The sequence below is a fragment of the Haliotis rubra genome, unplaced genomic scaffold (genome assembly GCF_003918875.1).
Source record: "Haliotis rubra isolate DU_JTF1 unplaced genomic scaffold, ASM391887v1 Scf1111, whole genome shotgun sequence".
NCBI classification, from domain to species: domain Eukaryota; kingdom Metazoa; phylum Mollusca; class Gastropoda; order Lepetellida; family Haliotidae; genus Haliotis; species Haliotis rubra.
Genome location: NW_025765017.1, coordinates 19,762 through 43,961, shown reverse-complemented (window position 1 = coordinate 43,961; position 24,200 = coordinate 19,762). Strand labels below are relative to the sequence as shown.

The 24,200-nt window shown below is 38.6% G+C and overlaps 1 protein-coding gene and 1 long non-coding RNA gene across 2 annotated transcripts; one reads left to right on the top strand and one right to left on the bottom strand.

Moving 5' to 3' along the window:
* Window positions 1–1,372: 1,372 nt before the first annotated feature.
* Window positions 1,373–6,468, top strand: LOC124288527 (macrophage mannose receptor 1-like). The gene is made up of 3 exons (XM_046725052.1): window positions 1,373–1,625; window positions 2,975–3,169; window positions 5,942–6,468. The coding sequence occupies exons 1-3, from the start codon at window positions 1,382–1,384 to the stop codon at window positions 6,142–6,144; spliced, it is 642 nt and encodes a 213-aa protein (XP_046581008.1). The 5' UTR covers window positions 1,373–1,381; the 3' UTR covers window positions 6,145–6,468.
* Window positions 3,459–17,078, bottom strand: LOC124288536. Its single transcript, XR_006901469.1, has 3 exons — window positions 16,882–17,078; window positions 5,845–5,851; window positions 3,459–3,473 (listed from the first exon to the last, which is right to left on the bottom strand). It is a non-coding gene; the product is annotated as an uncharacterized LOC124288536 (long non-coding RNA).
* Between the last annotated feature and the right edge of the window lie 7,122 nt (window positions 17,079–24,200).

Sequence of the window (24,200 nt, the reverse complement as noted above, 5' to 3'; positions counted from 1 at the left end):
TACGGTATATTCAAGTGTCTTGGTATTCATTTGCTTTCTTACTGCTTATATGAATTTCCATATTCTAAAAACATGGAAGACGTCGTGTCTATTTTCGTTTGAAAGCGTTTGATACATTTCCGTCTTCGAAAATGTCTTCCAGTACACAGATACATTACTTGTTAACTTTACAAAATCATATGTTTATGATGTCACATGGCATTAGGTCCTTTCCTCTCTCTAATAATTTCCAAAGATAATGACTCATCGCTTCATCGGTCATAAGTAATTTGGTCTTGATAACGTCATTGTACAGCTTGTTTGATCAGGGATTTATGAACCTATAATTGTTGAATAGTCAATGCAGGCTATACTCATTACCACCTTAACATACTCATTTAAAACGTTAACATTTAATTTCTTATTGAAGAATTTCAGTGCCAAACAAGTGCGTTGGAACTGTATATGTATCCTTTAAGTAACCCAACATAATGACATGTATTGAATTATCGAGCAAACGGAACATGTATCAGATGACCTTGTCAAAATCAATACAGCCCAATTTGGCTATTATTAGGGCTTTACAAACAAACGGCTGTTCAATAAAATTTTGATGTGACGAATGAACCGAACGAAAACGTATTTTGATTCAAACAGAATGTAATTCTTGTACGTAAGTCGTCTTTACCACACGTATCGGGACAGCTGTTTATCAGTTTGTAAGTAATATTATTGTATTACACTTTCACGTACATAACTGAGTGTATATTTATGTAACACATGTTTGATTATGTAGCGTTAAATATGGCTATTATTCAGAGGTATCATTGCTGCATCAGTCATACTCACCTTGATAGAAACATGTAAGAGTGTCAGTTTTTAAGTACAGAAAGAGCTTGTTTCAAAGATTTATTTCACTACCAGGCACAATTGCTTCATGAAACACCTTGGGTTTATGCTTGTTTTGGGTAATAAAAGAAGCTAAAACGATTACGATATGTGTCAATATACTCGGTTCCAAACTGTTTAATTCTTTCAATATGATTTGTTGCCCTTAGCCTTAAGTTTATTATGATAGAGAAATCCTTTCACAAAAGAGTCTGATTACCTTAGTTTAGTTTCTCGTTTTCACGCGTGATAGCAGGTTCAATATAGACGGCTAAAAGAACAGGTAATTGAACATTGAGAACCAAGCCCATTCTTTCTGAATATAAGATAAAATTATTGAAAAGATCACCACTTTATACATGGAATGATTTCCGAATCCCTACTGTATGACGGTATGGTATTGGAAAATACATTAACTGGCTGACATAACCAAATTAAATTAGTTCTTCCTTTATGTTCGTTATAACCTCATTTTACTGTAGCCACTATTCTCCATATTGTCAGAGACTAGATCATGGCACTTGTGCGACTTCAGCTCCACCTGTCTCTGGTGCACTTCCTCCCCTCGGACATAGCTCCACCAACAAATCTGGACAACGTGTTGGACTGCTTCAGCTCTTGCTTGAGACACCAGCAGTGTGTCTCCCTGATTTACAGCAGGAACAACAAACAGTGCTACACCTATCCAGGCAGGCTTGAAGTTCCCTTCTGGGGAACTGACATCAATACTGACTTGGACATTTACAACACCAACAGAGGTAAGGGATATCCCTGGCTAGTGTGTTCCATAAAAGTGATTAAAATAGCGTCATTAAAGCGTTTGGATACACATCAGTGTACACGGAGCCATTCTGCGTGAATACAGTCAGTACGTATGATTTTACGCCGCTTTTAGCAATATTCCAATGGGACAACGGAAATGTGTTTCGAACCCGGGTCTTCGTCCTCACGAATGATCGCTTTAACCAATATACCAACGCCCCTCTGAATACATCGCTCTGTAAGTCACAGCTATTGTACAAAATAGCATGCTCGATTGCATCTTGACAAAATTGAAAAGTTGAAGTCATCAATTTATTCATTATTGTGGGAGCCTTTTAAAACTCTTTATTACATACATTACAATGTACACGTGGCCCTTCTGCGTGAATACAGTGAGTGCGTATGATTTTAGCTTTTAGTTGACATCAATAGTGACGTGGCCATTTACACCACCAACAGAGGTGAGGGAGATAGTCTGGCAATATATCTGCTCAAACCGATTTTTGATTATCTTTTCCCCAAAAGTGATTGAACTAACGTCATTCATTCCATTAGATACACCAAGATTAACTCGTCGTTTTGCGAAAACACAATGAATGAGTAAGTGTGTATGTTTTTATGCCGCTTTAAGCAATATCCCAGCATTATCATGGCAGGGGACACCAGAATTGGTTTCACATTGTACTGGAATCGAATTGTGTCCTCGACGTCACGAACAATCACTTCGACCATCAAAATGAACTTGTCTTTTTACACGGAGACCTCGAATACAATGAGTGGGTATGATTTTACAGCAATTAGTAATAATCCAGCAAAATCGATGCAGGAGCAAGGACTTCAACATTCAAGCGTATGTGAAGCTTCTTGGCTAAATTTGAATTTGCCAGTCTTAGAAGATATTCAGACGTGCATACATGAAGAAGCAGTAGAGTAAAAGGAAGAAAGGGACGCACAACTCATGCCTTTTGCTTGCCTAAATATCATACGCTGAAACACAGGTTATTCTCCGACCTAACACATCAGTGTTTGTTAGATTGTGTGAAGCCCCTTTCAGACTGAGTCTGCTTCAATAAAATTCAACCTTGTTACCTCGGACCTCGTTATTCCATAACCTGCGACCCTATCCTTGGAAAAAGCTATCTGGATATAGACATTACTCATTAAAAACTGTTAATTTATGCGGACAATGCCGGACATTATATTCTGCATTTCTGATAACCCTCAATGAAAAGGAGTAGCAAAGATTCACGGTATCGCCTTATGCTTCATTCACTCAGAGTGTCATCTGTTTTTATTTTTGTGTGTGACCAATTTCCGTGGCTGTAATAGAGAATGTTTATTTCAGATGGATATGGTTGTCCAAGTCATCTTGGATATGATTTCAATTCCACGATGAATGTGTGTTTCAAAATACACGGTGACGTTAAAACGTCGCGCTCTTCGGCTACTAGCATCTGCGTGTCTGAGGGAGGTCATCTCATCAGAATCAATTCAAGTGCAAAGGATGAACTCATATTTGTCATTTGGACAGATGGAATTGGTAAGCATTCTCAGGAAGAATCAAAACAATTACCTCAAATATCAATTTATACAAGTCTATTTTATATTTTCCCGATATTTGCATGTTGTTATGGTATTGTGTGATAGGAGTTGTTTCTAGTCAGTGCCATTATGTGTAAAAATATCTATATTATTGCAAACGACACAACCATCAATTTACGAATCGCATAAGTATTTAATGGAGGTCCCACATCAGGCCCGATTTCTCGAAACAACTTAAGTTAGAGATTTTACTCAAATTTGACCAAATGCATTTTCCAGAATGAACTGAAATCGATATTAAACTTTAAACATAGTAGACAATTTGAGTTTGGTGGATAGATTACTTAAGTTGTTTGGGCTTTTTTATTTTAAAAATGCAGTTGAGTTAAACATTCAGCTGTTTCAAATTGTCAAACTCAGTTTGAAATTTGAGTATAAACTTAAGTTTGTTTCGAGAAATCGGGGCCAGAACCTTTAACCATGATAACTCTGCTGTATCCCAACATACACTATTTATCAATACAATTGTACAGGGGAACCGCGCATTCTATATTTTGGTAGATTGCGTCACGATGGCAATACTATACTGAGTCAAAAAAGAAACTTCACAAAATGTAATTTGAAAAAATAATGAATAATTTTTCTCTGATGATACATCTATGTATCCGAACTGAGAAAAACGATAGCAAAACCCACTCAAACCCATCCATTCGTCGTGCAAATGACGTTAGTGCCAAATCAGGTTTTGCACGTGCAGTCGATCACGTGATCTTTGCATCGAAGTTTTCTTCATATGCACGTGTTTGCATTGGCCTCAAGAATTGAAAAAACACTTTCAAACCACAGTTCTAACGGTACTTGAAATGCCACGGTTGTCAAATGTGCAACGTGAACGTGCCGTTGGCATGTTGCAAGCGGGAAGATCAGTTATTGACGTCGCAAGAGCAATCGGATGCAGCCGTCGTACTGTGTATGACTTGCGAGGTCGTCTACAACAAACTGGCACCACTTCTGATCGCCCAAGGTCGGGTCGTCCACGTGTGACGTCACGAGCAGAAGACCGTCAAATCGTCCTACGTCACCTACGTGACAGATACACGGCTACACGAACCAGGGCTGAGATGTTTAGAGGTCGACTGTCCTCACAGACCATTCGAAATCGGTTGCGGGCTGCCAATCTCCATTCTCGACGTTCATATCGTGGGCCAATACTGACGCCGTTTCATCAACGTCAACGTCTGCTGTGGGCCCAACGTCACCTCCGATGGACCCAGAGAGACTGGAATCGAGTCGTCTTTAGCGATGAATCCAGGTTTAACCTCAGATTCGCGGATGCCCAATGTTGTGTACAGGAAGTCGACAGATTCGGGGGCGAGAGTTGCATGGTGTGGGGTGCTTTCTGATGGAACAACCGTTCCCAACTTCTGGTCATCCGTGGAAACCTCACAGCTGCTGCTTACCGCGACCAGGTGCTCATCCCTGAACTCGTTCCTTTCATGGCGGCTCATGGTCCAGGACTACAGTTCAAGCATGATAATGCTCGGCCGCATACCGCGATGTTGACACGAAATTTCCTTCAAAACGCTGGAATCAACGTCATGGACAGGCCATTGAGGTCCCCTGACCTTAATCCAATAGAGCACGTTTGGGATGCTCTTGGGAGAAGGCTTCGTGGTCTTAGGAACCAACCTCAGAATTTGCAGGAACTTGGCGCTGCCTTGCAAGAGCAATGGCGCAGAATCCCCAACCACGTATTCACAAGCATCAGGCAGTCGATGAGGAGACGGTGTTTGGCAGTGGTGAATGCGCGGGGCGGCCATACACGATATTGAACTGAGAAATTTCGCATTTATATTCTTGTGACTTGACATTCTGTACACCCATGGTTTGGAACGGCGGTGTAGCCTAATGGAACTTATTATGGCACTGTCAGTGTATCGAGTACATCACACAGATCTCAGCAATGAAATAATAACAATTTAACCATCTTACCATCTCTTGTTCTTTTATAGTGCCCTGAAGAAAGAATGTGAAGTTTCTTTTTTGACTCAGTATATATGCTACTGATTGCATCTTTATCTACGACTCTTTTTGTATATTACATCAATTTATAGCGACACAACATATTCTGTAATCATACGAAATCCAAACTATAAGGATCGGTTGGGCGAATCTGACTGTATCGTGCACATATATATGATACCAGGTGTTTATGAAAAACGAAACACGACAAAGCACGGAAACATTTGGTAAAACACAATACAGGATTTGTATCCGACAAGACTGTAAGTCACTGATGCCTCACATTTCCCTGTATTTGTGTGGAATGAAGTCACCAACAGTTGCCCTAACAGTGCAGGAACCTCTACCCTATGAGAATTGCTCTTTTCAATATCCGTAGCTTTGTTTTTGAAACACTAAAGTTTAGGTTTGTAGTCAATGTGGCAATACGATGTCACCTGGTACAGTGAAAGAAAAAACGGCACAATTTTTAAAAATTTTGGTCAAGTGTCAAGTCACCTATCATGTGAACTTATATCTGGATAATACGATGTATGGGTAAAATAATTAAAGTATGTGATGCACAATTTCAACATATATACAATTAGACAATATGGAAACAAACTTTGAGAGAAAAAAGAGGCACTTAGTATTTATGATTTTGTACATAACCAATAATCTCATGTAACATTGATGTAATATTGTTAATTAACATTTCACGTGTTTTAAGGAAGCTGAACTAAATGACGTCATTTACACACAATTTCAGTTCATATCGATGGCATGTGTACAGCAGGCGAAGGCTGGAAGTACTCAAATGGTGACAACGTAACCTACTTCAGATGGCAGCAAGGTGAACCTAATAGCGCCTGCGGTGTTGGATGGGGGGAGTGTTTGGCCTCAGTTTGGTCTGGGTTTCACGACGCTGCATGTGTCTATGAACTTCCTTTCATATGCGAAATTGATATGTAAATCATTGTAAAGTACAGAAAGATTTAATTGTCCAGATGTCAAATCTAATGTGAGTTTCAATCGACACGTTTTTAATCTGGAGGATATACTGTAGGCCTCCAGAGAAATGACTGTCCATGGGTAAAATTATTTTGGCATGTGGTGCCCAATTTGAACAAACATGAAATTAGAAAATGATTTGACAGAAAACAAGAGACACATATTTTGGTTTTGGGCGTGACCAGAAATCTAATAAGATGTTGATGTAAAGCTGATTATCAAAATATCACATTTGTTTTGGGAAGCTCATCTTAAAGACAATTTCAGTTCATATCGATGACATGTGTACAGCAGGCGAAGGCTGGAAGTACTCGAATTGTGATACTGTAACCTACTTCAGATGAAGGCAACGTCGACCCAATGGCAACTCTGACGAATGGGAGGGACGTCTGATCTCTGGTTTCATTGACCTCAGCTGTAGCTATCAATATCCCATCATAAACGATTTGTATTTAGTAACGATTACTCCTCCGGATCGATCTGAACTGTATACAACACTAGCTGGCATCGGTATGTTTTCTACTCCTTCACTATTTTTCTTTTTGGTGGTTTGAACACTTTGATTGTATTGGATACGTTTCCTACAAACAGCACTCAGTTGTCGTCAAATATTGGAAATTGTTTTCAACACAACTATTAGTATTGAGAGTGTACTGTGACCAGTTATTCAATGTGGTAAAAGACACAGCCAGCTAACCAGCTATCAAGATTCTTGTTGACGCATAAAAGAGCGTTACAGAAGAGTGGTGATTTTTAGTTGACATATTCATGTGGTAGTACATGATAGTATATGGTGAAAAGACTGAAACGGACATAACAAGATCGAATTAGTTCAACAATAGTTCTGTCAGTTTAAAAGGTCATTGAAATTAATCTGTACAAAATCTTTTAGCTTATTTATATTTCTTACGTTATACATTCTAATATGAGGCAAAGAGTGCATTTAACTCATGGAAATGATTCCTACATGAATAATCAATAAAGAGAAAATTCAATCATATTTTCAGTGAAGTTAAATTCTGTGACCTCTGCCAATGGAGCCAAAACATAGCAAGAGTTCAAATCATTTAAAAGTACATTTAAAGCTAATTTCCTGACTAAAAGTTATGATCAAAGTGAAAAAAAGCCTTACTCAGATGAAAGAAACAAAACTTACACTGTGGGCACTGTAAAATTGTCTGACTTTAGTTAATTGGTTCCTAAATTGAGCTGCTGGGTAGCAGACGACATCTTGTTGGTGAGGACTCACAAATCTATCTCCACTGGGAAGAGTTCTACTGGGGGAGGTAACTCTATAGCTGATAAACTGACTGAATTGTCCATAAAATCGTTAATGGTTGTAACAGAACAGAGAGTAAGATGAATGTTTAAAATCAAGGAACAATGGTCATTTAGTCTGCACATATACGTTCAGCACATACATTCAGTTTTCAAAATGCTTTTGGTGTTTGGGTACATGCTATGCGGCGATTGGTCGAAAAACGAATGTACCTTGGATAGAAAGTTGCAATAAAAGTTGTCACCCCCATTTATGATGGACATTATTATGTTTTAAGAAATAGGGCACTGAAAATTTCTAATAATATGTAACTCCTTACAACTAACGTTTTCTGCAATAGCTATTTTTCATTTTTCAACTTAAAATCGTGTGTCAGTCGTGTTACCTTCACTGTGTGTATGGCTCTCTCAGGTGGCTTTTGATCACCTTGTACACGATAATTGCGCCAGCATAAGTTAAGAAATGTATAGTTATATAGACTGAACAGTTTAGTAATTCCAATGGTTTAGTCTCTATTCGCCTACATCTCAATTCGCCTTCAACCCATATCGCATACAAAAACAATGTAGGCTAATTGGGATAAGAAAATGCACCCCCATACTCTTATAATGAGCCTGGCTCGCTTGTCAGGGCGGTGTCCTCCCATTAGTCATACGCCCCACTAGTCATACGGGTTAAAACAACATATGGTATGGTTGACTGCACCAACAACTACCTTTGTAACACCTTCGTAAAAATAAAGTGGAATGATCCAAAAGACAAAAGTACAGCTTCACATTAGTGAACTTAAATAATCTGTCTCCAGCATAGTATACATGGATAATCTGATTTTGAGCATAATAAACATACATAATCTGTACACTTAAACTGTATCACTAACACATTATTCTTTATTTCAAAAACTTCAATAACTTAAATAACTTAAATTCACAGTATCGCATGTTGTATACCTCGCCTAGAGGTAAGTATTCCACTTCAATCAATCCTGCCATGATAACAAGAGTGATATGCTATATTTTATGTAGCCATTTTGATGTAATAGAACAAAACTTAATTTATATGTTAGTAACAGATTTCTTGGCGTTAAGACAAGTACATCTAGTGTTATGGTTTATGGTGTATGTGGTAGATTGCCGATGCACATATTTTCTCAAGTTAAGGCTATCAAATAATGGTTAGGATTGTTGAACATGCCTGCATATAGATTTCCCAAAATGCGTTACAATATGATGATAGCTTATGAAAATAATTTAAAAAATAACTGGGTAACGAATATATAAACGTTGCTGTTTTAAACTGGTTTTGGAAACGCATTGTATGAGCAAAACGTTAGATGCTACCCTAATTTTATCATGTCACTCTATCAAACAAATATTTCTTTTACAAACCTTTTAAAGCGCTAATAAGTTTCGTGTGGCACCTCGCTAAGATAACAGTAATGACGTTCCGAGTTGCATAATCACGTTTTCGATGTTCATCTCATGATTTATTTATAGAGACTGAACGCTATAGTAATATTAATCGACAAGAGAGACCATGCCAACTATGTGATTTAAATACTGTCGAGGTTGAGTACCATTGCCTTTTTGTTTGTCCGCTGTACTCAGATCTTAGAAGAAAATATTTACCAAATCATTTGTATAGATATCCTAACGTTATTAAATTTATATCATTACTAACACGTTGGCAATCTATAGCCTGTTTTTATATTGTATTGTCATTTAAAGTTCCAATATTTTAGATTTAATTGCTAGTTTTAAATGGATATCTGTGCTACACTAGCAGTTTTACTGTTCTTCGTCAACAGGTTTTTTAATTTCTAACTTTATTGATCTTTACTATAATTATAAAATGTTCTCGTCACGATATGGCTGAAATATTGCCGATGTGACGATAAATCTTAACTCACTCACTCACTCATTACTAACAAGTAGGGCTCTGACGGGTACTCGAGTACTCGGCAACGGGTCGGGTATGGCAGGACTCGAGTCCAAATTCCAGGACTCGAGTACCCGACAAAGGGAGATAATTCTAAACTAAACGTGACAACGTGTGCAGTGATGGATCAGAAAAGGTCGAACGTATGGGCCCATTTTGATCTTGACACTTCAAAACACAAAACCAAGTGTCGCCTTTGCGGCATTATGCTGTGTTATGCAGGGAGCTCAACAAGCTCAATGAGAAAACATCTTAACATGAAAACACAAGTCCGTTAGTGTGGACGATTCTTCCCAAAATCCAGTCAAAAAGCAATCCACGCTGACGCAGGGATATTTGTGGGGTTACAACCGAAAAAAGCTTGACTTAAAAACATACGAGACACTCACACGCAAGGCCATGATGATGTGCTTTAGAAACCTTAGACCTTCATTAAAGGTAAAGGTTTTCGTGATTTTTGTCACTCACTGAATCCCAGTTATATATACCAAGCAGCAAAAGAAACGTCAGTTTGGAATTGTCCTTCACAGAAACGGATAACTGTAAACTCATTTAATGTTTTGATTGTATATTTTTGACAACATCTCCAACTTTACCCGAGCAAAGACATTCCTTCCCAAACTCAGAATGGAACCCAGGAAATGGTCTCAAAAACGCAACCTGATCTCGGAGATGGTACGGTGTTCTCCATGTTTTTCATGCAACTCATGCTGCATGTGCTGTTCACAAGGACCAGCCCTATAGAATGCACACCCCAAACCTGGTTGAAACATTCACATTACAACGTCAGCAGGATGCCGCAACTCACGACAGCTCAGAGGAACCAGGCGCTAGGAAGACTTGAAGCTGGCCACACTGCACAAGCCGTTGCCAATCACATCCAGGTCAACGTTCGGACCATCTCCAGGCTGCAGCAACGTTTCCGGGCCACCAACACAACAAATAATCGCCCCCGCACTGGTGACCAAGGCTGACCACAAGGCGACAACTGCTATGTTGTGCGACAGCATGTACAGAATCCCTTCATGCAGGCATCCGAAACAGCACGCCAGACAGTTGGAACACATGGAAGACCAATCAGTACTGATACAGTTCGCCGATGTCTTAACAGCGGGAACCTCCATTGCCGTATACCTTACCGTGGAGCTATCCTCACCCCTCGTCATCGGCATGAACGTCTACAGTTTGCCCTACAACATCAAAACTGGCGATACAGGCAATGGAGTACTGTTCTGTTCAGATGAGAGTCGGTACTGCGTATCAACTGCAGATGGCAGAACAAGAATATGGCGACGACGTGGCCAGCATTACTCAGACCAATGTGTGTGAAAGAGACTCATGGGGAGGTGCAAACATCATGGTATGGGGTGGAATAGTCCTGAACCAGAGGTCCTGTGGTGTTCCACAACCTTGGTCCAGGGAGAGGAGGCGGCATCACAGCGGTGAGCTACATCGACCAAGCTATACCACATTTCGCACGTCACCGGAACAACATTTTCCAGCTTGATAACGCCCGGGCCCATACTGCCAGAGCTACATGGGACTTCCTACAGCAGAACGGTGTCAATGTTATGCAGTGGCCAGTCCTTAGTCCTGATTTAAACCCAATTGAACATCTTTGGGATGAAATTCAGAGGAGACTGAATAATGTCATACCAAGGCCGAACACAGCCGATTTGTTGCGCCAGGCCTTTCTCAGTGTGGTTCCAAGTACCAATGGGCTTCATCAATCGATTGGTGCACTCCATGCATAGACGCTGTGCTGCAGTTACACTAGATACTGAAGTCAAAGGTCTGAATGGACTGCAAACGTTCACGTAATGTCTTTAAATTCTTCTGAGTTATTCATTGATGTGTCAAGATATTGTACACAAACATGTTTTTGATCCGCTTATGTCAAATTCTGTAATGATTTGATTACAGTGCCTATCTAATTTTGAATTCGTACTGACGTTTGTTTTGCTGCTGAGTATAGTAACATGCCCAAAGACCCTCCATGATTACCTTATGAAGTAATATGCCGACACCAAAATTCAGCTTCAAGATATTCTATAGCAGTAACCTGGCGTGTCTTTGACAACAGATATCTGGCCCAGCTGTGCCACCCACGGTTTAATACATCACCGTCACAGGGCATTACATCACAGATGAGTGGGATCTAAAATCATGCATTCTTACCATTAGACGCGTGGACGATCGTCCATGATGCACTTTGTTACAATGTACAATCCTTTCAAAGAAATTCACATTTGATATTGGTTAAACGAAATGTGCTTTAATAAATGTTCTGATTTTGACAATGGCTTGTTTTTTCTGAATTTTGTTCTCTGCATTGTGGGTTGAACCTCATTGTTACCCCAGTCTCAAAGCTTTTAGAACCCTCGATATTTGTGTATTCATAACCACGTGTTGCGACACGTGACGCTATACCTCACATGAACCGGTTTCTGCTGTGGGCTTATTGCGCCATTGCTCAGTTGAGTAATGTGGCCCTGCATTGAGTTTAGGTTTGTATTTCGTCAAATTGATAACCACGTGTTTTAAGGAAAGATTTCGTGTAAGTTTTCAATTTAATACAGACGCTGCATTCTTGCGTGAAATTCCATTGAAAACTGCCTAAAACAAGCACATAGCTGTCACTAAAATTTATACTATAAGTTTCGGGTACTCGAGTCCGGGTCGGGTTTTATCCCCGGGTACTCGAGTCCGATTTTTGCTACCCGTCAGAGCCCTACTAACAAGTACAAAGATTTTTATACTTCGGAATTTATCAATGTTTATATTCCATGCAACATTAAAGAAAGAAAAATAATATTATTTGAAAAAATATAAAAGTTACTACTAGGGCGAATATAAATGTTTGTTTGTTTTATGTACTATAGGCCTGTGGCCTCTTACGGAATAATAATTGAAGATATCCTAGAGTCTATAACATGGAAAGTTTTTGCACTAGTTTATGTTTCTTACGAGATTGAGTAAACTCAATCAAACTCAGTAGAGTTGAACATTGGTATAAATGTTTTGATTATCAACCAACGGTTGTCGTGTATTAAATTCATATGACTTCAATGTAATTTACTTTAATAAAATTCGTTTATATGTTTTCATTACCAAAGACTTTGGCATTCTCAGTGTTAGTGATAGAGATTAAGCTAACCTCAAGCTCTCTAATTAGCGGGCTAGTCCATTTTGCGCAAAGGGTATATGCCTGTAGGAGTAGGACTAATAGGCGTATGACTAATGGGACATGACCGGTCAGGGCCATACTAATCTTGATCGACTGTTGTTTTAAGGATATGTAGTTGAGTAGAGATAGTGCATCCACTAAGAAGTAACAACTGGGTTATAATTCAATAAAAGGAAATAATTCATTAACTGAATTGTAAAAACAATGATGAGATATAGTTAATTTCTCACTATAAAATACTCATGTTTATGACCAGATGACTTCATTCATTCATTCATTCATTCATTCATTAACTGAATTGTAAAAACAATGATGAGATATAGTTAATTTCTCACTATAAAATACTCAAGTTTATGACCAGATGTATCCAGTTGTCTTTTCCCTACTTCCAGACAGAGAATGGACATCCCCACAACTTTCTTAATACTGATGTGATATATGATAAATAAATGATAATTTCATTGTGATCAGAAAATGATATGATGTTATGGTATGATGTGATATATGATCCATTATTATTTCACTGTGATAAGAAAATGACAAGTTAGTGAATTAAATAAAGTCTTTTTGTCCATCAACTACTTCAACAAAAAGAGTCCACGTTTAGATCGTAGGGGTGACACTAGTTTATCATTGCGTAATCAACAGTCAACAGACCATGAAATGTTGTTTTAAGACAGTAGGCGAATTGGGATGTAGGCGAATAGAGAACAACCCATTCCATTTCTCTCTCAAAAGCCATTCCTTTCCAATATGTTATTATTCTTAATGCTGTCACAATTTCTTTGTAGGCGATTTCATATTTGCGAGATAATTCTGTGCCATAATCAAACTCTCTTTTAGTTTACAACTGCATAAAGACAAGATCGGTGTAGTTGCAGTTTTTATTACCCACGTGGTCAACGTATTGGTAGTTGCATACTAATCTCGTACGTCACACGAGTGTCGTATCGCGTTGACCTGTGTCGTAACGACCTGACCTGAGATTCTAACGATTTGATTGGATAACCTATGACCTCTCAGTTAGGTCACCTGTGACGGAACTACTTGTTCATTCATAACAAACACGTGAATTCATTCATTCTACAACTTAGATGCATTGTGGGAATGTAAACATTGCGAACGTTGCCGTGTCGCTGTTTAATTGTGAGTCGAACTGAGACATTATATCCGTCGAAAAACATAAACGCAATGTTTCCACCAGTGATGTTAGCCGAGTGAAGCAGTTGCAAACCAAGAAACGGGGTACTACGGAGTAGTTTACTGTAGGAGGCTGTACGAGAGGCGATGAAAACTGACATGCATCGTGACGTCGGTTACCAAGGGGACAGACGAGAATGGCCTAGTGACGTCAATACAGTGTGACGTCATGCAAAAGTGTACTTCAGAACAAAATTCTTCCGCAACCTCTTTATGAAACCGGTTTCGGTTTGAAACCATAACAATAACCAAAATACGCTATTTTGTCAATTTAAAGCATGTAAGACGTGGGTAATAAATAAAATACCACACTTGGTCTCATTACATACGAATTATACGAAACTCGTGACCTTCCTATGGTTTCTGACCTCGCTTTTGCTCGGTCAGATACCATAGGAAGGACACTCGTTTCGTATAATTCGTATGTAATGAGACCTTGTGGAGTATTCTCTATATATCGTCTGTAATTACGTACACCAACGCTACCAACTGTTTGTAGCGCCAATGAGGCAATACGATGTCACCAATTAGTTACAACAGCCCAAAGTAACAGGCCCCTGAAATAATGTTAAGAACTCCATGTTAACAAGGCCTGTTTCCGTTCTTGAAGCCAGAGTTGCCTCGGAAATCTGACATATACTCAGCAGCAAAAAACAAACAACAAAAACAAAACGTCAGTACGAATTAGATAGGCACTGTAATCAAATCATTACAGAAATTGACATAATAAGCGGATCAAAAGCATTTTTGTGTACAATATCTTGACACATCAATGAATAACTCAGCACAATTTTAAGACATTACGTGAACGTTTGCAGTCCACCCAGACCCTTGACTTCAGTATCTAGTGTGACCACCACGAGCGGCAATAACTGCAACACAGCGTCTATGCATGGAGTGCACCAATCGATGGCCAATGGCACCTGGAACCACACTCTGAGAAAGGCCCGACGCAATAAATCGGCTGTGTTCGGCCTTGGTATTACATTATCCAGTTTCTTCTGAATTTCACCCCAAAGACGCTCAATTGGGTGTAAATCAAGACTAAGAGCTGGCCACTGCATAATGTTGACACCGTTGTGCTGTAAGAAGTCCCGTGTAGCTCTGGCGGTATGGGCCCGGGCGTTATCATGCTGGAAATGTTGTTCCGGTGACGTGCGAAATGTGGTATGACGTGGAGTCTGAGAGCTTGGTCGATGTAGCGCACCGCTGTGGTGCCGCCTCCTCTCCCTGGACCAAGGTTGTGGAACACCACAGACCCAACTCTCTGGTTCAGGTCTATTCCATCCCATACCATGATGCTTGCACCTCCCCATGAGTCTCTTTCCATAACACTGAGTAACGCTGGCCATATTCTTGTTCTGCCATCTGCAGAACAGTTCTCCATTGCCTGTATCGCCAGTTTTTGGTGTTGTAGGGCAAACTGTAGACGTTCATGCCGATGACGAGGGGTTAGGATAGGTCCACGGTAAGGTATACGGCAATGGAGGTTCCCACTGTTAAGACGTTGGCGTACTGTATCAGTACCGATTGGTCTCCCGTGTGTTCCAACTGTCTGGCGTGCTGTTTCGGATGCCTGCATGGGGGATTCTGTACATGCTGTCGCACAACATGGCGGTCTTGTCGTCTTGTGGTCACTCTTGGTCTGCAAGTACGGGGCGATCATTTGTGATCATGGTGGCCCGGAAACGTTCCTGCAGCCTATAAATGTTCCGAACGTTGACCTGGAAGTCTTCCTAGCGCCTAGTTCCTCTGAGCTGTCGTGAGTCGCGGCATATTGCTGACGTTGTAATGTGAATGTTACGACCAGGTTTGGGGGTGCCTTTTATAGGGCTGGTCCTTGTGAACAGCACATGCAGCATGAATTGTCTGAAAAACATGGAGAACACCGTACCATCTCCGAGTTCAGGTTGCGTTTTTGATTCCATTTCTGGGTTCATTTCTGAGTTTGGGAAAGAATGTCTTTGCTCAGATAAAGTTCGAAATGTTGTCAAAAATATACAATCAAAACATTAAATGAGTTTACAGTTATCCGTTTATGCGAAGGAAAATTCTAAACTGATGTTTCTTTTGCTGCTTAGTATATATCTTGATGTTTCAACAGGTATATTTGTTTACAAGTATTATTTGAAGGAAAAGTGAAAGTTTACGGCGTCCATTGTTGGCGTCCATCAGTTCCCTAACGGAGGTAAAACCATTTATGACATAAATTTACTTAACAGTCCGAAGGTATTTCCTCCATCCTAGTCACTCATTTACTCAAAATGAGAATCATAATTTTTTATTATTTTAAACACACTGGCAATTACATTTCGGCCATACCAAAAGCTGAAGCTTCACAAGGTAAAACGGTCAACGATCCATTATATGGTGTCGTGGTATGAATAAGTATATATTGTGTAGTGGTATGTATTCTGTTGTCCAATATATAGTGTAGTGGTATGTATTCAACGGTCCTATGTGTGGTGTAGTGGTATGTAGTCTATATACTGTGTAGTGCTGCGTACTTCGTTGTCCAATATATGGTGTAGTGATATGTATTCAGTGGTCCTGTATATGGTGCAATGGTATATATTCCAGGGCTCCAGATACTTTTTCAACGTCAGGAGTATGTACTCCTTATGTCTTCAATATAGGATACTGGCAAAACTTAAGAGAACTGAATGGAATTTAATGGAGAGTGAGTACGACAAGCCTAACGAGTGATGGTAGTAGTTCGTTTATTATTCGTACAGCAATTTGATTACTTGCTGGCTGTTTACAAGTCGTCGAGGCAGAGTCTTGTTTCTGAAAGAAACTTGTAATTTGTTTCTGTGCCGCCATGTTTATATAAACGTGCACAATTTTGACCAATCAAATCTAACCGAGATAATTCGCGGTTTCCTTAGCAACTGAGATTTGAAAAAGAGGAGGGAAACCCTAATGTGTCGCAATCACGTAAGTTCAAAGATGGACATATCAGATCAGACTGATATGTTTTAGATATATATGTCTGTAAATGCTTCTAAGACCGTAAACCATTGATTTGCTGCGTATCTCCGACGTTTTGTAAATTATTTCCTACCATAACGTGCATATTTTTATCCGTACCTACGCCATGACCCGGTTGTATCAAACTTTAATAAAGCTTTAATCGTTAATTAAACTATGATTAGTTAATCATTGATTATCTTCAGTTGCATGAAACCCTTTATAAAGGAATCCCTTCATTAATCCATCATTAAGCTAATGAAGGTTTGGGGGTATCATTAACTCGTCATTAGCTGTATCAACATGGCATGGATCTCTACACTTTGAGCTTCTGAAAATAGATAGGATTTTTATCAAACTGTGTTTTTTAAAAATTAGATATAAAATATGCCACCCTTCCACAAAGTCATTGAAAATAAAATAAAAATGACAAATGCAAATACGGACCCGAGCCAAAAATATTTGCCACTTAACTTAATTTCAATAGACTTACATGTGAATTTAGTGTAGAAAACACAATTTTTATTTAATTAATTCTGGTGGAATCGGAAAATTCTGTCGAAATTATGTGGGTGTAGCTGAGATGATTACTGTGCTCACTTTAATTAGGACCCAACGAAAATTAAATTCATGGAAAATATTTATGCTACACGAAATTAACATACCGTATAAGTCTCTGGAAATTACATCACATTACTAATACTGTTGACACAGGCCTGTATTTCCTCAAGCGCTTTTTATTTGATGTAATTACATTACGAGTTTTCGATGATAATTCCCTGAAATATTCTAAATTTTAAAGCATAATTAATAATAACAGCAGCGTCAAATGCTTCTGTCTGTTACTAACTTTGCTACATTTTTGCACAACCTTTTTAATATTGTCGCTTCTTAAATATTTGCATTGTGAGAAACATAATAGGAAGCGTATGCAAAGTGTAACGGGATGGGTTCCATGTACAAAAATAGTAACAGGGGGGACTTCACTCTTGTGAGAAAAGAGTGAACGGCCTTCACATTGATTTGGATATTCGTTGAAAGAGGACGCACGTTATGTACAGCGGGTGAAATGTGATTGAATAAAGTTCAACTGCATTGCACAGAAGGTAAGAATATGAAATGAAACTGTCCGCAATTTCGACATTATGTTTTGAAGTCGCCAGCTAGCCTATGTCTTCGTCTACTTGCTATTTTGTTTTAATACTTGCATCGACATATATAATCTATACTAACATCAATCAAACTTAAAATTAATGATCTTTATTATCAGTTTGTAGAACTATTTACCTTGCAAGGGAACAGGAGATTCCACTCCGGCCACACCGTTGAAACATGCGGAATCCCGAATAAATATCCATGATTTTCTCGATGGAAGAGGAAACAGGCTTGGGACATGGACCGCCACCTGTTTTTTTCGTTTGAAGTTTTCTACCTGAAAACTCTTTTTTTGCATTTTGAAACATATTATTCCATTTTGTCTTGATTTCTTTGGACGTCCTATTGCTTACCCCAAGGCTATTGATCTCGGCCGTTATTTTGTCCCATATCTGCTTCTTTTTGTCATTAGTTATGGAGTTGGTAAGTTTGCTGTTTAGCACACCGATATGATCTTCAACTAGATCTGTTAGAAGTTGTATTTCACAACTTTCAAAGTTTTTGCTGCGATTTCTGACGGCAGCCATGATGCAGACGATCGATGAGTGTTTACATGCAATGCATCATGGATAATAATTAGGGATTCCCCTAAGTTAATCATGGTTTAATGACGGGACCTTTATTAGAGGCATACTTAGTTAATGGGTGTTTAAATAAGGGTTTATACAACCGTATTTAAACACTTCATTAACTAATCAAACATTAAGTATTTAATCAATGATTAGTGTTTAATTGATGATTACATAATTACGTGTTGATACAACCGGGTCCAGTACTAGTGCTACTATGGATTGGCTCTAGCATATCTATCCTGTCTACTCAATCACCACCAGTCTCAACGTTCACTGTGCTCAGATAGCCTGCACCCTCTGTCAATTCCTCAATACAACTTCACAAGCTTTAATGATAAGTCATTCTGTCTATACACCCCAAAACTCTGGAACAGTCTGCCTCTAAACATAAAACTCTCTCCTTCATTTGACTCTTTCAGATCCCGACTAAAGACCTTCCTATTCTGTGAACACTATGACCTTTGAACTATGTGCAGCTTTGTGCATACACGTATGTATGAAATCTAGCGGGAAACAAAACTACATTATTATTATAAATGAATAAATATTTCATCTGCATTAGGGGATTGGGCAATGACGAGAAGGTGGAGTTAATTTTAGATAACAATACTGATTATGATGTTTTACTTGAATTATACCTCTTCCAAGAGGTGTGTGTTTTTGAATCTGCAGTATGTGTACTTGTTATTTTCTCAAGATAATTATTTTCTATTACACATTCTTTTCATTATCAAAACGTAATCTTGTTCAAGATCATTAAAAATTCTATTCTATTTGTGTCTTCATCTTTTGCGGAAACTATCCAGAATAGTCCCGAAATCGTGCCAACATTGGAAAACAGCACAGAACACAGCTGTAGAGACATGTGTGTGTGTGTGACATAAAGTACATGTGTTGTTATTATCTGCAAACTGTGGCATCAAACATCCAATTTGATCAACGTTTATTCATTTGGATGTATTAGGTTTCTTTCTTTGTTTTTTTTTGAGTCAGTCAAATGTTACAGAAAACACATTTCACGAGTTACCGTATACATTTTTCAGATTGAACATTTTTTGAAGCCTGTATTCTGCTGTTTTCTTTTCTTTTTTATCACGCGTTACATAGACAACATATATATGAATTTTTTTTATAAAGATGGGAAAGAAAGGAGATAAAGGAAAGAGAGATAAGAAAAGATGAAAGAGTGCAGAGTGCGGCCTAGAAAAACTCGCTATGTCAATTTGTTGGTTTAATCATTTTGAAAGAGAGATAACCATTTTCTTTTGAAATCTGAGTGATCTTCACCAAAGATATATTTTTCCAAATGGTAGTGGTGTTTTATAAAATAAAAAAGGTTGATCGAAATTTAATTCCGCTGAGGTATATCTTGTTTTATTGATATATTGCTTGATAATGATAAAAATGTGGTTCACTAATACACTTGCCTCAGGGTCCCCCAGTAAAAGCTTTGCGCTATCAATATTGAGGCGAGTGCTAGTCTTCAAATTGTACCAGTTTGCAAACTGAGAGATTAGATGTTTTGTTTTCTCACATAAAAAGAATAAGTGCTCGAGTGTTTCTATTTCTCTGCCACATAAAGTACAAATGTCGTCCTGATTAATACCTATTTTACAAAGAAATGACTTCGTTGAGACTATTCTGTGCATATTTTAGATTGAAAATTCCTAGCTTCATTTTCTATGGTAACAGCGTTAATTATTGTAAAACAGTCAGCAAGATAAGTATCGGATAAAACAGTATGAAGCTTAGTTTCCCACTTGAGTTGAAGATTATCCAATGATATTGTGTGATTATCACATAATTGTGAATAGACAAATTTACAGTCAGTTGAGTTACATATTTGTTTAAGAATAGTAAAGTCAGTATTGGCTAATTCATCATAATGAGGCGTTGCCTTTGCAAGATTAAGGTATTGTTTAGGTATGTACTTCAAAAATCTGAAATATAGGAGATATGTTTCATGAAGATTAAATTCTTCTTTTAGTATTAGAAAAGACTTCACTTCACCAGCGTCTGTTATAATATCTCGCATATTTTTCATTCCTTTTTTATACCACGAAACGAACAGACTTATATCAGTATATGGTACAAAATTCAAAATTGGTAGACATAATGCATTCAGTATGTGTTTTATTGATACAAGTGTAGCATACTACAACATCTTTCCCAAACAGGTTTTTACTATTTTTGGAGTAGGATAAAAAGTTTTTCTCTTTGAAGGTTAAAGAGATCAATGTCCCCAAAAGGCGATAGTGTTTGAAGTGCTGCCATAATCCCTTTGCTTTGAATAGTCTGCTGATCCATTTAATCTTCATATAGTTGCAAAAGATATGATATCTATCATTTTCACACATACACACACCCTTTTCATAGTCATTTATTAACATATTTCTTTTAATTTTATCACGTTTGCTGCCCCAGATAAACCTGAAAAGGATCGTATTCAAACGTTTAAAGAAGCGCTTAGATGGGTTAGGAAGCGCCATGAAAAGGTGTGTAAAAAGGGGGATAATCTGCGATTTGATAATCATAATTCTGCCTCTCAAAGTTAAAGATCTGTTTGACCATGAAAATAGTATTTTTTCTGATTTTTGAAGATTGTTGTTCAAAGTTTAGTGAAATCATTTCATGTAAGTTAGTTAAAAAGGTAATGCCCAGAATTTTGAATGGTTCTTTCGACCAACTAAGAGGTATATGCGGACAGAGTTGCTCATTAGAATTTCGCTTGGAACCAAACCATATTGCTATGGTTTTTATCACAGTTGAGGTTTAAACCAGACACGGTAGCAAATTTTTTAATAACATATATAAGTTCATATATCCCTTTTCAGATCCTTCAAGTGTAAAATTGATATCATCTGTGTAATGAAAAATGAGGTATTCCATACCCTTTATCTTAACTCCTTTTATGTTCTTATTTGTTCTAATTGCAATAGCTAGTAATTCGACACAAGCAACAAAGATGTACGGGGCGACCGGGTCACCTTGACGACAACCACGCCCTAAAGTGAAAAAGTCTGATAATGTACCAGAATTGATAATAGAGCTTCAGCTATTCCTTTGAAAAAGTTTAACCCAATTTCTAAGTACAGGGCCAAAGTTAAGGCTTCCAACGTTTTGTCAATGAGTCCCCCTCAAATTAATGTATCGAATGCTTTCCCAAAATCAATTGCAACCAAAAGACCTGGTACTTTATGTTCTTCACAATAATGCATTAGATCATACAGTATTCTAGTATTTTCCCCTACAAATCTATTTTTAAAAAAACCTGTTTGCGTTTCACTTATTATATCAGGAAGGACTTCTTTAAGTCGTGAAGCAATTGCAGCGGATGCAACTTTATGGTCTAATTTTAAAAATATAAATAAAATAAATTTAAAAAAAACAAAACAAAAAAAAAATGTGAAAAACCCCAAAACAAACTTTATAGTCTACGTTTAAAAGACTAATTGGTCGCCAATTTTTCAAGTAGTGTCTGTTGCGAGAGTCTTTGGTATACATGTAATTATACCTTGTCTTTGGAAATCTGACAAATTTCCCGTTTTGTATGAACATGTAATAGATCGCCAGAGAATTACAACTATGTCCTTCCAGTAAAAAGTATAAAATTCTGCACTAAAACCGTCCGTATCAGGACTTTTTCTGTTCTTCATATTTTTTAATGCTCGTGCACGTTCGTCAAGCGTGAGTTCAGTTTCACAAAATTCCCGTTTATCATTTCAAAGTTTAACATCGATGTCTTCCTTTTTTGTCAAAACTGCGCTTGGTGTTATAAGTTCACCCATATTTTTATTGATATAATTTCTCTTTTCTAAATTCATAAAGTATTCCATATGTTTTTCTCCCTCTTTGTACCATCTAGCCTTACTCCGAAATTTAAGCCCTTTTACTTTAGCAATTCTAATATTTTCAAGTTTTCCTTTTTGTAGCATAAATCTATATGAAAATCTGGCTTCCATTTCATATATTTCACGTTCCAGTTTTCTCTTTTCTTTCTTTACCTCTACATTTTGTTTTTTCGCTTAATATCTCAAAACCAATTGATCTACATTTTTAGTTCAGAGAGAGAGAGAGAGAGAGAGAGAGAGAGAGAGAGAGAGAGAGAGAGAGAGAGAGAGAGAGAGAGAGAGAGAGAGAGAGAGAGAGAGAGAGAGAGAGAGTTGGAGCAGGACTTGCACACATAAACCACTTGCACACTTACACGCATGTGGATTTATTTATTGTTTATTATAATGCTAACACAGGTTTAAGGGTATTCAAAACCTAAGTGTGTGTGTGTGTGAGAGAGAGAGAGAGAGAGTGTGTGTGAGAGAGAGAAAGATTAAAAATAAAATATGAATGATTGATATGCCTTGGATAGTGGCCCTTTCCACAATAAAAAGTGATAGTGGAGTATCTTCCATTTTTTATCTAGAATAAATAAAAGCAGTATACACATGTATTGAGTCCAGGAATCCAGTTATAGTAATACGGTAATCATTGTCATCTCCATATTTGCTGAATATAGCATGTGAGTACACGATAACACAACGTCGAATATATACTGAATCAAAAAAGAAACTTCACATTCTTTGTTCAGGGCACTATAAAAGAACAAGAGATGGTAAGATGGTTGAATTGTTATTATTTCATTGCTGAGATCTGTGTGATGTACTCGATACACTGACAGTGCCATAATCAGTTCCATTAGGCTACACCGCCGTTCCAAAACATGGGTATACAGAATGTCAAGTCACAAGAATAAAAATGCGAAATTTCTCAGTTCAATATCGTGTATGGCCGCCCCGCGCAATCACCACTGCCAAACACCGTCTCCTCATCGACTGCCTGATGCTTGTGAACACGTGGTTGGGGATTCTGCGCCATTGCTCTTGCAAGGCAGCGCCAAGTTCCTGCAAATTCTGAGGTTGGTTCCTAAGACCACGAAGCCTTCTCCCAAGTGCATCCCAAACGTGCTCTATTGGATTAAGGTCAGGGGACCTCGATGGCCAGTCCATGACGTTGATTCCAGCGTTTTGAAGGAAATTTCGTGTCAACATCGCGGTATGCGGCCGAGCATTGTCATGCTGGAACTGTAGACCTGGGCCATGAGCCGCCATGAAAGGAACGAGTTCAGAGGTGATCACCTGGTCGCGGTCAGCAGCAGCTGTGAGGTTTCCACGGATGACCAGAAGTCGGGAACGGTTGTTCCCACAGAAAGCACCCCACACCATGCAACTTCCGTCCCCGAATCTGTCGACTTCCTGTACACAACATTGGGCATACCGTTCACGACGTCGTCTCCAGACTCTATGCCTGCCGTCCGCGAATCTGAGGGTAAACCTGGATTCATCGCAAAAGACGACTCGATTCCAGTCTCTCTGGGTCCATCGGAGGTGACGTAGGGCCCACAGCAGACGTTGACGTTGATGAAACGGCGTCAATATTGGTCCACGATATGGACATCGAGAATGGAGATTGGCAGCCCGCAACCGATTTCGAATGGTCTGTGAGGACAGTCGACCTCTATACATCTCAGCCCTGGTTCGTGTAGCCGGCAGAAATCTGTCACGTAGGTGACGTAGGACGATTTGACGGTCTTCTGCTCGTGACGTCACACGTGGACGACCCGACCTTGGGCGATCAGAAGTGGTGCCAGTTTGTTGTAGACGACCTCGCAAGTCATACACAGTACGACGGCTGCATCCCATTGCTCTTGCGACGTCAATAACTG